Genomic DNA, 14,249 nt, shown 5'->3' with positions numbered 1-14,249 from the left:
ATAACAATGTTACGATCATAGGGATGGCGGATTATTCACTCTGGAAGATTCGACTTTCTGCTTCCTGACCTTGACTCCGGTAGCATAATCTAGGTAACTCTTCTCCAGTTAAAAACACTGTTTCACACAATATACAGCCAAGATTTTTAGTGTATGTAAATCTAAAAGCATTTCACATAACTGCATCAAGAAATCAATCTATTCTAGCTGTTGTATGGAACCAAAATTTGCTAATGTTCAGTCGATGAATAAAGGTCAGCTTTGAACTTTTCATTTGCTAATCCTTTCAACTTGTTAAGTAGTCAAGGAAAAGATATTCAGCAACTCTGATCACAAGAAGTTGGCACTGATACTTGCAGGATTCCAACAGCAGCAAATTCAAAGGCCGCAAGAGGAAATCGACGCTCTAGTTACATACAGAAAAATGTGTTAATCAGTAACCTCGTCTTGTGAAAATTATCTTTCACAAGTGACAAGGTCCATGAAATATCAAAATAAATATATGAAAAAAAGTTGAAACAAACAGATTTCTTCTTCGATGTGAAGCACTCATCCCAAAAGCTATAATTCAAATCTTCAAATTTCCCTGTTTTAGTAAGGTCATCAGCGAACAGCTTCACTTTGACCGCCTGTCAAAGGAAGGCACCATGAAATTTGTGATAAAAACAAAAAAATGATACAAATAAATGTGGATATGCATGTGATGGTTGGCAACTTGGCATACATTTCGTCTGTTCTTTTGCCTGTCGAAAGGACAACCAAAAAATGAAGCCTGACATTGAAAACTCAGAGATCTGCATGCACATTTAAAATCATCAGTGGCAATGATAAATTCAGTCAATTTTTATAATAACTTGCATCACAAGGTTTGGAAATAACTCCATTAATACGATCGAAGTTACCATGATGTTTTTTTTTTTTTGTCATTTCAATATAAACTTGAAAATTGAAAAATATACCAGCAAATGCAATACCCAATTTCATAAGCATGGAAAGTTCAAAGAAAAAAGACGGAACTGCCTGTGTATGGAAAAAGCATTATCAAAGGCATGTTCAAATGAATGCCTGAAACCTTAGCAGCCATACGCCATTTACTTGCATATCTTTTGAAGATTCAACATTGCAGTTTAATTTTTTTTGTTAAAAAAAAACACTCCGAATAATGCTAAAGGTACAACCAAAATATCATACAGCGATATTTACAACCATTAAATCGTGAGATTTTGCATTGAATTTATCATGAGATGTTGATAAATGGAATTTTTGTATTGAATTTTTTGTGTTGTAAGAATTCTTGTACAAATTTAATTGTACATGTAGCATTACTAAAACACTCTAAGGTTATAAAGATAAAAAAGAAACATTAAAAATTTTCCAAACTAGAGTTAAAAGCCTTTAACAGGATAAAAAGAGGAAACAGACAAATCACAGCTAAATTTTACCATCTGCATTTAATACTTCAAATATTCTCTAAATATATTAGGTTTAACAAAGGGCTGCAAGGCAGAAAATGAATGATACAAACAGCAAATATACTCACCAGACTTTGGAAATCAGAAGCCATCAAGTCAATGTTCGTTTTCCTGCGAACCAAGACACTGCACGGAAGCAACAATTCACCTCAGATTATTCAAATTGATTTATCAGCAGACCCCCTATCCGTCATTAACAGTAAAGAACCTACACAACACTTACGTTACGAGAAATAAAAAAATAATTTTTTTAATAAAAAACACAGCAAAAGGATTACCACAACTGTAGTGACGGAGCTAGGAATATGGCTCTGTCCGAACTAGAATTTTAAATTATATAATTTTTTAATATTTTAAATTGATCTACCAGGACTAATATCAAATTAATTCAAAATTTACATATAATTTTCTAAAAAAATTTGGACCACCCGAGCTTGTCATATAAAGTGGCTCGGCCACTTTTAGCTTTTTTAGAATGGTCAAAGTCGTAATAATTTGCGATAAAATTATACGTGACACAAATAATATATTTTAAAAAAATATTAAGTATAGTAAAGTTTTAAGAGCCAAAACAACAACTACAATTCGAATTCAAATATGTTTCAACTCGACTTGATTTTGATATTTTAAATACAAATCGAATAATTCGTACCTTGATGTATTTGCTCACAACAACCGTATAATTTTCAATATGAATTATAAATATGTATTTTAAAATCAGTTATTTTTTTTTTAAAAAAAGTAGTTAAGTTGCTAAAAAAGTAAATTAAGCATAAATTTTAAAAATGATGATTATACATTACCATAAATGCAAACCAGAAGCATAAAATTAAGCGACAGAATAGTAATAATGGGTTGGATGTCGGTGGGAAATGGAGAAATTAACAAGAAGAAAGCATTTAAACCCCACACGCTCAAAATAGATCTGCATTAATCTCACCCAAAGTACACAACACATTTGTGTGTATCTATCTGTGTCTATTTTATATATCCATATTTATGTTCCTCCGCCTATACATATACCCTTCTGATCTTTCATTTCAGGCTACCCAAATCAAGCCTTTATATACTACTTTATTTTATATTTCTCGATATACATATAGACGGCGTTAACAGTTCACTTTGTGCTTTGACCAAATCCGGTTCAGGTTCAGCCAAGTAATCTCTTCTAAGGTGATTTTTCTATTCTTGATTGATAATTTTTGGATATGGGTTTTTCAAATTTTTGTATTCTTTTATAATGGGTCTTTAATCTTTTGAATGTGATTTTTCTACTTTGCTTTGCGTTTTTTTTTAGGAAACATGGTTTCTAGGAAATCTGTTTCTGGGTTTGTAATATTGATTTGGATTGACTGAGTATGTATGTTTAATGTGTGCTAGAAAATAGCTGAGTTGGCATAGCAAAAAAGAGGCCTTTTGGGATGTTTTAAAGAAAGTTGGAACCTTTTGAATTGAAAAATAAAATAAAAAATGGGTTTGGTGCTTTTCAGGTTTCCAGATGTATTTTTGCTAAAAGTTGCTCTCTCTGTATCTAACCTGTGTCTGCTTCACAAACTTATTACCCAGTATGGAATATTGTAATATCGCCTATCCCTTGAGAATACACGCCAAAGGGTCCAGCATTCATTGACCTATCAGTGTTTGACGCATATGCCTTATTAGCCTGTTAGCATTTTATGTGTACGCCTTAATCCAATCTTTAATGTGATGCGTACATTGACTACATTATCGATAATTACCAATAGTAACTTCTTTTTAGGCCCTCTCCTCTCACTGCGTCGACTCGTAAGAGAGCACTTTGGCCATAAATCCCTGTAGGAGATCCGAAATCTTAATGACCAGCCTTCTAGTTGGGATAGCCCTCAAACTCATTAACCTCTCCTGATTCTATCGTGCAGCCTGGAGCCAAACGTGGGATATATAACAGAAGTAAATGCAAATGATAAGATTTTTGTTTAATATTTTTAAGCTTCTTTGCTTCTCATATTTATAAGATGCCAATGTAATGTAATATTCTGGGATTCTTTGATCAGTTGCAAGTTACTGAATGATAATGGCGGTGCTTGTTGGTCGGCACATGTATGCCAGTAATAAAATTACAATTTCGGTGATATACGATGCATGAATGGTTTATCCTGATGCTGCACCAATCATAATTGTTCTGTAGCCACTCGTTGCATATAAGAATGCCTGTGTTTGGCATTTGGCATCTCAAATTAACTATCCAAATTGCAGGTTTTATCTTGGGATTAGTAGAAGATTCCTTTAGAGGTTCCTTGGACTCTTAAGGTTTTTTGTTTCACTTGGCATGTACATGGTTTTGAATTTGAACACTTATTCTGTGTTGATACTTTAGGCGCAATGGTATAGAAGTATAACTTCAATGTAACCCTTTATGAACTCAGATTGATGTCCTTTAAGTCATAAACAGTGGCTTTTGGACTTTCGTAACTCGTAATTTTGGAAGTTTGAAGTTTTAATTCTGGTCGCTCCAAATAGTGGTTGGATTGGGATGGGTTGCCACTGTTCAAAGATCACCTCATGTTGTTTTATCTCGGATTATGACGGATCAGTTCAGGAAGCCAAGAATGCTGGTTTGTAGAAAAACGTTTTTCATCTTATGTTGTCAAGAGGTCAAATTTGACTGCTTATGTTTGTTGCAGAAAATGAAAATAAAGGTGAAATTAGTGGTTTGCCTGTATTTCGTGAATACTCAATCGAACAACTCAGGATAGCTACATCTGGATTTGCGGTTGCGAACATAGTTTCAGAACATGGGGAGAAAGCTCCAAATGTGGTTTATAAAGGGAAATTGGAGAATCAGAGGCGGATAGCTGTCAAACGCTTTAATAGGTCTGCTTGGCCTGATTCCCGGCAGTTCCTGGTTAGCAGGCGCTACATGCATCTTTTCCTTTTTGTTTATTGAGAAATTATTCCCGTACAATGATGTTCCAAGCTGTTATTTCTCTTTACTATTCCAATTTTGGGGTTATGAGTTGTATATTTCTATTCTTTCATAATTTTTTGCAATATATATTACTATTATTTGTATATGATTTTAAGATATGTGGCTGGAAAAAATGTCACAATGTCTGTTACTCTTTTAGCTTTTTGGCTACATTGTATATATTTTCTTGGACTCATTGCATGATTGAAACTTCAGGAAGAAGCAAGAACTGTTGGTCAACTCCGAAATAATAGAATGGCCAATTTACTTGGCTGTTGTGCTGAAGGGGACGAGAGGCTGCTTGTTGCTGAATTTATGCCCAATGAAACTCTTGCAAAACATCTGTTTCATTGTGAGTGGATTTGGTTTGACAATTACGTTGCTATTAGTCATACATTGTGCAATCACTAGTTACTATGGAAAACTGCAATTATTATGGTGAACTGTTGTGCTTGAACGATATCTACTATGCTCAGTTGAAATTTCCTTTTCCGTGATGCGCTGTTATCTTGCAAGAGCTGTTCTAAATATAAGTGATATGCTCTCGCTCCCTTTGTCTATTCATACAGAGTGTTTTCCTTTCGAATAAATAATAGTACTCACATCATCCACTGTCTTGTTAATTTAAATTACAAGCTTTCACTTGTCTGCGGACAATTTTTTATTCCATTATAATGTAATTGATCAATGCAGGCCATGCCAGAGGCTGTCTACTTGTTGTGCTAATCTAGACCTCCAAAACATTTTATTTGGTATATGCCTTGTTTTCATATTTACTAAGCTTCTTTTCTATGTGAATTCAGGGGAAGCACAACCTATGAAATGGGCAATGCGGCTAAGGGTTGCTTTATATCTTGCTCAAGCATTAGAATATTGCACGAGTAAAGGACGGGCTCTTTATCACGATCTCAACGCCTACAGAATAGTGTTTGATGATGTTAGTCTGAAGTTCTTTCATCTCAGTTATCTGTTATTCATCATTTCCCATAGATTTAAATTCTAACAAGTATTGGCACAATTATAGTGGTAACTCTGTGCTTCTCATTGTGTACTTTGTATGTTACAGGATGCCAATCCCAGACTGTCATGTTTCGGTTTAATGAAGAACAGTAGAGATGGAAAAAGTTACAGTACAAATTTGGCATTTACTCCTCCTGAATACCTAAGAACTGGTACCGTATCTCCTTTAGAAATAAGTATCTTAATTCAAACTGCTTGATGTTTGATTACAGGATGCTCTTCTTATATCTATGCATATTTATTGGTTTACAACACTTAATTTATTTGATCCGTATTTAACAATTTCATGGTCTCTTAAGTGTAAGAACCTCAGGTAAAGCAAATAGTATTTTTGTTTTTTCGATGTTGCAACCAAAAAATTTAATGTGATTTTAATTAGCTATAAATATCTGGAACTTGTGCAATTCAACGCAATACCAATTTATCGACAGAACACCTGTTGAGACAAGAGAGGGCTGAAATTAACCTTCGTCTTTTTAGCTCATTTATGTAGATAACTACATTAATTCAAACTAGTGAACACCGTGTGTTGTACGAATTGACTCCTGTTCTGTCTTTGAGTTGCTCGGTACCATCAATGCTGTTAACTCCTCTCAGTGTTCAATGAATGCACTATGAGCTCTTGTATTTGAGATTATTGATTGATTTTTATTGGCTCGCTGAATTTTTAGGAAGAGTTACTCCAGAGAGTGTAACATATAGCTTTGGCACACTTTTACTTGATCTCCTCAGTGGTAAACATATTCCACCAAGCCATGTAAGTCTTGTTATTCTCTGTTTCCTTAATTTTACAACATACACTTTGTTGGTAATATTGCAAAATTAACAGCTCGTGAAAAAATATGCTAGTTGTCAGTCAGCCTGGGAAAAATGTCTTGATATTTTTTGCTGCGATGTTTTGTATTTGATATGTTGCCGCCCATGGATTGAAAGCCCTTTTTTTGTATGTTGACCTACCACTTAATAAGCCACCGCTGTTCTTTTTAGTTGCCCTCCTATCTGCAATAATTCTTTATCTCATGACTTTGATAACACTTTTGTAATGTCACTTTTTTCAAATTTTTACCATCCAAAATAGTAGGGACATCCCCACAAAGACTCGCATGCATTCACTTGATTGTTTCTGTGTACATGGGAGTGATTGATTCCGTTGGCCATATATTGGCAGCATTTATTTGTTTCTTGTTGAGTTTGGAGTCCAAGAAGTGGTGATTTATAAGAGTATTTGTTTGTTTTGTTTCTTCTCTTCAGTGCATTTTCTTTTGCAAAGTCTCTGCCTGTGAATGGAGAGAGAGTTTATCTGATTGATATTGTCTCAAGTTGTCTTTGAATCTGAATTTACTCCAATTTCTGCTTCAATATTCGACTTCTGACTAGCCTTGCAATCAATTCTAGTCTCATTTCATTCACGCGTTGTCAGGCCCTTGATTTGATAAAGGACCGAAATCTCCAAATGTTAACTGATTCTTGCTTGGAAGGTGAGCTATCCAATGATGATGGAACCGAGTTGGTTCGTTTAGCATCAAGATGTTTACAATACGAACCCCGCGAGAGGCCTAATCCTAAATCACTAGTTGCTGCACTAGTTCCTCTTCAAAAGGATACAGAGGTTGGTTCTCTTAGAAACGTGCAAATGCCCTGTTTATTTTGCCATGTTTCCTTGTTTGCTTCACATGTGCATTGCTCATAGATGCTTGAGTATAGGATAAAAGTAAACAGTACCCCTATTGTTGGAAGAAATAACTTCTTTTTTTGGATTAATGATTGCAATAAGTGTTTGCCCGACATGTGATGATTTCTTGAAAAATGTATCGAAGAATGTGATTGATATTTGGTTTTCTTTCCTGCTTGAGATATTTTTTCCGGTTGAACGTTATGGCATGTGAGCATGATGTTATCAAAATCATAGAAAAGAGAAAATATCTTAATGGTGTCAGTTATTTAGAAAATTTTAAAATATTATCTATTGAATTTATAATATAATATAATTACTAGTTTTTTGGAGTTGTGAAAAATTAAATTAAAAGTAATAATTATTTTGGTAGATGTAAAAGGGAAAATATGTTTTGAGGGATGAAAAGTGTAACATTAGGCTTAATTTTCAGAATTCCAATTGTGACACACGATGTTGTGAAGTATGGGTTACGAAAGAATTGCATTTGTCACGTGAATGTATTTTATGGTGACAACACTGAGTAATTAATTTGCAGGTTCCTTCTCATGTGTTGATGGGTATCCCTCATGGCGAAACGGCTATGCCTCTGTCGGTCCTCGGCGAAGCATGCTTAAGAATGGATTTAACAGCTATACACGAGATGTTGGACAAACTCGGGTACAAAGACGATGAAGGGGCGGCAACTGAGGTATGTTTCTCGCTAATCTAACTGTAAAATTCTTTTCCCTTGTCTTTTTTGCCGGAAAATGAAATGATCATTTCTGGTTACGCAGCTTTCATTCCAGATGTGGACAAATCAAATGCAGGACACTTTAAACTCAAAGAAGAAAGGCGACATGGCTTTCCATCAAAAAGATTTCCGAGCTGCAATTGAATGTTACACAGAGGTTAGAACTTTGACCATCCTTCCCCCATGGCTCTCCACAGAAAAGAAAAAGGAAGAAAAACATCACAGTACACGCATTCTTGATTATCTACTGTTTCCTGAAGGGAAAAATGCGTCTCTATCATGCCCTTCGTTTTTTTTTGCAGTTTATCGATGTTGGAACCATGGTATCGCCTACTGTGTTTGCTCGTCGTAGTCTCTCACATGTTATGAGTGATATGCCAGAGGAGGCACTTGATGATGCGGTGCAGGCACAAGTTATATCTCCTGTTTGGCATATAGCTTCATATTTACAAGCTTCCGCTCTTTTTGCATTAGGAAGGGAGAATGAGGCACAAATTGCACTTAAAGAAGGTTCAATTCTTGAAGAAAAACGGATCCCACCGTCCTGAATAATCCACGGGATTTCTTCTATTCATGTCAAGACGATTGAAGAAACTTCAACTCGAAAAGCAACAGATACACGTACTTTTTAACTTTTTCTGATTATTTTGGTTTTGAGGATTCATTTCTCGAAGTGCAGAACGCCTGGACTAAACTTTTCCAAGAAAACATTAACTTCAGAGCCATTGAAAGGGATAACATGTTGGTTGATGGAGGACTGATTAATTTTTATATTTTTAAAAATTGAGTTCTTGAAGAGATTTGCTGTACTGTGTGATTTATGTACAGTGCTACATGGTTTGTATTTTTGGTGGGATTTTTGTGGAGATTATTTATCGGTGCCAGAAACTGGTTGTTTTTGGTGTAGTACGAGAAATGATTTCTTGGTTTTGGAGGTATTGGATTGGAATGGATTGAGGCAGTCGAAGAATTATTTTTGTATCGATCAACATACTGATTTGCAATTTTATTTCAAAAGAGAGCTCTAAATCACAATAATCGGTTGACCTTCTATACCATATCAATTAACAACCATACAAGTTCTGAGAAGAATCTGAATCGTAGCGATAAATTGTTCTGATATGAACTTAAAAGGTCAATTTTTTGTTGTAAATTTATATCAAAATTACAATATTATTTCGACGACGGTGATAGATGTTCAACGGTCACGTGAATCTAATTCATAGTTATTATATATAGCTAATTAATAAGTCGCCAAATCAATCATATACATTTTTTTACAAGTCTCGAACACTGTAAATGGAAGCAAGATGTCTGAACCACGACATAGCAACAATACATCAATGCGAAGTTCAATATTATTCATGGGTTGAAACAAAGCATAAATAGTTACACAGAAATCATTGAACTTTACACACATTCAATCACAGCATAATACGAACACAGAAAAGAACATTCAAACTGCTCAAATAAATAAAACAAGCATCGGCACAGCAATGGCAGCTCAACTCATCAAACTCTGCCACTTTTGAAGGGTATGGCTCGGATGATAATTTGGTGGTAAACTGCAGCAAGCGCAGCACCGATGAAAGGTCCAACCCAGAAGATCCACTGGGATACATGAATTAATAAAAATGTGTTTTAGTCCAACAATACAGCAAAACGATCAAGATTTAGCGTACTTTGCAATGTGTGTGCTGGTTGGAGTATGTAATTAAGCATGTTTTATTCGTCCAGAGATACTTACTTGGTCATCCCATGCGAGGTCTCGGTTAAAGATGATGGCTGCACCGAGGCTTCTAGCAGGATTGATGCCGGTTCCAGTAATTGGGATGGTGGCTAAATGAACTAGAAACACTGCGAAACCTATGGGAAGTGGGGCTAGAAGCTGCAAAGAATGCAATGGTAATCATCAAGAAAAGCAATTTAGATACATATATATGACACAAAATACACACAAATATATTCAAAAATATAAAAATAAACATACATGATAGATTGAGGTTGCTCCTCAAATGTTTTCTTTAGTGCAATTGAAATAACGTAGAGCAATAAATAAAGACATGAATCAAGTGCATATAAAAAATAGAGAAATACGAAATAAATAGAAAATTAATATCACCTACTCATAAGGATTTGATCATATATATATAGGCGTATTTTTCTTCTAATCCTCTTTGACAATTTCATTCCGATGGTGTAATTTCCGTAGAAAAAGTTAGGGATATGTATAGACCAACACACCAACATAAACACCTCGAAAAAGGAAAAAGACTAACTATTTGTGGGGGAAAAGATTAAACTTACAGGAACATGTGAATCCCTGGCATTCCTCTTGGCATCAGTAGCAGAGAAAACAGTGTAGACGAGCACGAAAGTGCCTATGATCTCAGCACCAAGTCCATCGCCTCTAGTGTAGCCATGCTGAACAAAGTTCGACCCACCTTTGAATCTTTGGTAAGGTCCCACCATGAAACCCTTCACCACACCTGCACCACATGTGGCACCAAGGCACTGCATCACCATGTAGAATACAGCTCTCGTCAAGGAAAGCTTTCTTGCAAGGAACAAACCGAATGTTACAGCTGGGTTTATGTGGCCACCTGTTCATGTTTTCAAGAACTTCAGGTCTCTACTCTTTCAACGATAGATCAAGTGAGATACTTTACCGGAATATGTCACCCATTTTCTAATAAATAACCGGAAAATCATACCGCCCCTTTTTGAAAATAATGCATCCTCTACGAGGTTATCAAAGTAAGTCAAGGTTCTTATCCTCGTGTATGCATCAACATTACTTTGAAAAAAGGGCAATGATTTCAGGGTTATCAATACAAAAAAACCAGTTAAAGAAAAGTTAGTGGACAGGTATATGATTATTTATACCGTGCTTCGGGAGCGTGTATATAATTATAGATATACTTTTATCTCAAAGCAACACAGTTTTGTACACACATCACAATTTAACTGAGAATTTTCTATTGAATCTACTGATAAAAATTGTACTTTGGTGTACGTGATCGTTTGTTTTTTTCCCTGTAACATACAACGTGTTCATAGATATAAATATAATAAAAAATCCATTGTTTATTGTACCATAATTCGAGGGTTTACTGAAATTAGCTATGTTATCAACGTAATAGATTAAAAAATATCTCTACTATTCTACGAGACTTTAAATTTTTGTTTCGAAAGTGTAAAATTTAATCTTACCAGTGGATATTAAACTGTCTTTAAAAATATATGCAAAATTTTAATTGCTGAATATTTTAATTACTTGTCCAATTTTAAAATAATAATAATTTGTCTCACAAGTAATCTAGGCCTCTGGTTTTTTCATTATCATCTATGCTACACCAGATGAATTTCACCCCTTATAGCATGACAAAATAAGAACCATTTGATCTTCAAAACATGTAATTAAGAATCCCCTTCAAAATATAAAATATAAGAGTTCTATATGATTCAATAATTTCGAAGATAAAAGAGGTGAAAAACTCTAGAGATAACATAACAAAAACCCTGCTTTTCAATGAATTGCCAGACAAATGCTTCAAGCAATCCTGTCACAGCAAGCATTAGATCAATGCATGTCGTGGTTCGGTCTTACACAAAACCTGCATTAATGCAAGCTTTCTTGAACCATGCATTGGCACTAAACACATCCACACACATTCTTATTAACCTGAAGTGGAAAGCGTTTAGTGCCCGTCGTGGCATAGTCTTCAAAAAAACCTGCATCAACGCAAATTTTCTTAAAGCATACGCTAGCTTCATTGAAGTGCTTCACCATATGTCAATGCCTTTTTTTATGTTATATCTGTGATTCTCCACTCCTTAACCTCAAGCTAAAGAAATAGTTAGATCATATGAGCTCATCATATTTTATGGAAGATCTAAAATATGACATTTGACGATACAAGGATTCTCATTTTGACACAACACACGGGATGAAAATAATCGGGTGCAGCATCGACATATGATCTGCTACGTGGAAAGCATTAAACGTTTGAGAAAAACTGTATAAACTGAATAAATTGTACAAATATAAATTTAAGATATGTTAAAAAACAGTAATAATAAAAAAGACAATCCCGGTCCTTTTTATTTTCCTTGAGCAGCCGAAGGTGCCCATATATTTTCCAACCCCGAAATAAATGAGATGGAATGGGTGTTCTTCGTTTTAATTTAATTGCATAAATTATACTATTTTAGTCCTATATCTGCGCAGAAGATCGTCAGTAGATCTAATAAGCGATTCAAGATCCAGTAAGGGAAAACAAGAAAAAGCCAAAGAAGCGAAATTACAAGGGAGATTACATGAAACCAACCTGAAATACCAGCAGTGCAGTAAACAAGCGCAAAAATCATGCCACCGAATGCCCAAGCAATGCCCTGAATACCCACAGATGCACACTTGTTCTTCGCTCTATTAACCCCCATCACTGTCAAGATTGAGATGTACAGAAACAAGAAGGTGGCCACAAATTCCGCAATCCCAGCCCTGTAAAAAGACCACGATTTCAGCTCTCCGGGTTCAAACAAAGGGGCTGGTGGTGGCTCCGAGTAATCTTTCAAGTCCGTTTGAGCGGCGGTGCCCAATGGCTGCGCTTCTGTAAACTTGTTGGCTCCCAGCCTGACATCCTCTTCCTTGTTCTCGGCCATGGATTCAGTAATCTAGCTAGAACAGAAAAAAAGTTTGAAGACGCCAAGCTAACGTAGATTTATTGTTACGAATAGTACTTTTGTTTATTTATACACATAATATGCCATTTATTCAATAAAATCGAAATCTAACGTGATTTTAGTTTTATCATGCACAAACTTTTCCTGGATTTAAAGTAATCAGTGGGGTTTAAGGCCTGTTGGGATAAGAGAAGGGAATGGATAAGATGCATGGGATTGTGACAAAAGTCTTCTCAATTGTTTATGCTTTTTAGGTTTCTTGTTCTTATCTTCTTCTACATACGGTCCCATCCCATCGTCTTTTTATTTAAAGTTTTGGAGTTTTTATTAATAAATTTATAAATATTTGGGTGCTTATGCTTTTGCCATTCAAGATGAAGACATATATATAGCAAATCAATGATGGTGGACAACTCATTATTTAGGGTTTCTCACATGCAAGTCTGCCTGCCCTGCCCTTGCATCTTTGAGACGCCGGTCCCATGCATTCACTGCCATGGGTTCATTCGACTCCCCAATATCTCAATTCTTAAAAACAACACAAACATGAATTTCCTTAACAATCAATGCTTAATCAAATCTACCAAACTTCGTTCTATTTTATGGAATATCTTTTCTCTTCTCTCCATCAGTATAACATATAATTTACCATGTAAAGTTAGTTTTTGTTTATTTTCAAAAACTTACTCTATTAGTTTATATATTGTAATTTAATCCTTGATAATGGCACTGATATATTAAAAAAATGTTTAAAATTATTATACTCCTGCAATTTGAAGTAAGTACAGTAGGAAGCCCAAATTCTTCGGACTGATATTGATGGGCCATCAAATGAGGCCAAGTCCATATATGTACCAGAGAAATTAAATGTCCTGTAGTGAAAGTCCATCAAAGGGCCTGTTATTATCCAGTCAACATTCTAACTCATGATTGGGGAATTACGAATCAATAATTCTTATGCCTTCGTAGCGTAACATATTTCATAATTAGTTTTCTAAAAAAAAAAAAAGTGATGAGAATCTACGATATCGAGTTCGATTTGATCTCAAATTGATGCTAAAAAATTGTAATGATAAACGGCTCGGATGCGTCTTCTTATTACGTTCACCAAATCGAAACTTCATTTCTCCTATTCTACTCGTTGGTTTTCTGGAGAACGACGGTACCATGAACGGATTTCTGATACTGTAAGTTACATAAATCAAGCAAACTCCGACCCAAATTTACTTTCGATCAAGCTAAAATAGTGAAATTATATTATATATGAATAATATATGCATTATTGGGGTATAAGGAATAGAAGTCTAGAACCTACCATGCATCTATCTCATAATAAATAGGAGACGATATGCCATCAAACCAGGTGAGAAGGACACAAATTTTTAGGGAATTAAAGAATTTGAGGTTTACATAGAGCGAAACACATAATTCTTATAAATATATATAATAATAAAAAAAATGAGTACAGGTTTAAAAAAAATAAAATTCAATCCTGTTTTGTCTCAACCTTCACATCGGTAGCTATTAGAACAAATTGCTATCAATCAAATACACAAACTTGTGGACAGACGAGTGTTCCTCGCAAGGAACAGTTGAAATTCTGCCACATGCATGATTTTTATTTTAAAGGGTAAATTGGTTATTTTTATATTTTTAATTTAAAAACAATTATTATGAATGTATGTGGTAATGAAGTCGATTTTATTTTTCAAGATTGTT

General features: G+C 34.9%; 2 protein-coding genes and 1 long non-coding RNA gene across 3 annotated transcripts; 1 reads left to right on the top strand and 2 right to left on the bottom strand.

The window, feature by feature from the left end:
- Window positions 1–2,549: 2,549 nt before the first annotated feature.
- Window positions 2,550–4,003, bottom strand: LOC140970170 (uncharacterized). The gene is made up of 2 exons (XR_012174080.1): window positions 3,863–4,003; window positions 2,550–2,637 (listed from the first exon to the last, which is right to left on the bottom strand). It is a non-coding gene; the product is annotated as an uncharacterized lncRNA (long non-coding RNA).
- LOC140970169 (serine/threonine-protein kinase BSK7-like) lies at window positions 3,937–8,779 on the top strand. Its single transcript, XM_073431800.1, has 10 exons — window positions 3,937–4,066; window positions 4,136–4,356; window positions 4,636–4,771; window positions 5,223–5,356; window positions 5,486–5,591; window positions 6,111–6,196; window positions 6,860–7,048; window positions 7,650–7,802; window positions 7,888–8,001; window positions 8,147–8,779. Exons 1-10 carry the CDS (start codon window positions 3,985–3,987, stop codon window positions 8,390–8,392), a joined length of 1,467 nt encoding a protein of 488 aa, XP_073287901.1. The 5' UTR covers window positions 3,937–3,984; the 3' UTR covers window positions 8,393–8,779.
- Window positions 8,780–9,144: 365 nt separating this feature from the next.
- On the bottom strand, window positions 9,145–12,588 carry LOC140970179 (probable aquaporin PIP-type pTOM75). Its single transcript, XM_073431815.1, has 4 exons — window positions 12,176–12,588; window positions 10,152–10,447; window positions 9,592–9,732; window positions 9,145–9,455 (listed from the first exon to the last, which is right to left on the bottom strand). Exons 1-4 carry the CDS (start codon window positions 12,507–12,509, stop codon window positions 9,357–9,359), a joined length of 870 nt encoding a protein of 289 aa, XP_073287916.1. The 5' UTR covers window positions 12,510–12,588; the 3' UTR covers window positions 9,145–9,356.
- Between the last annotated feature and the right edge of the window lie 1,661 nt (window positions 12,589–14,249).

Source organism: Primulina huaijiensis, unplaced genomic scaffold, assembly GCF_012295235.1.
Source record: "Primulina huaijiensis isolate GDHJ02 unplaced genomic scaffold, ASM1229523v2 scaffold43369, whole genome shotgun sequence".
Classification (NCBI taxonomy): Eukaryota; Viridiplantae; Streptophyta; class Magnoliopsida; order Lamiales; family Gesneriaceae; genus Primulina; species Primulina huaijiensis.
Note: the sequence above shows the minus strand (reverse complement) of the source record. Positions and strands in the feature narration are given on the sequence as shown.

Excerpts from the sequence above, each read along its gene's own strand:
- LOC140970169 (XM_073431800.1), top strand. The coding sequence starts at position 3,985 with ATGGGTTGCCACTGTTCAAAGATCACCTCATGTTGTTTTATCTCGGAT. Across the intron at positions 5,357-5,485 it reads ACAGAATAGTGTTTGATGAT|GATGCCAATCCCAGACTGTC; the intron begins GTTAGTCTGAAG and ends TGTATGTTACAG. Across the intron at positions 7,803-7,887 it reads ATGAAGGGGCGGCAACTGAG|CTTTCATTCCAGATGTGGAC; the intron begins GTATGTTTCTCG and ends CTGGTTACGCAG.
- LOC140970179 (XM_073431815.1), bottom strand. The coding sequence starts at position 12,509 with ATGGCCGAGAACAAGGAAGAGGATGTCAGGCTGGGAGCCAACAAGTTT. Across the intron at positions 10,448-12,175 it reads CTGCACTGCTGGTATTTCAG|GTGGCCACATAAACCCAGCT; the intron begins GTTGGTTTCATG and ends AAACATGAACAG. Across the intron at positions 9,733-10,151 it reads CCAGGGATTCACATGTTCCT|CTTCTAGCCCCACTTCCCAT; the intron begins GTAAGTTTAATC and ends CATTCTTTGCAG.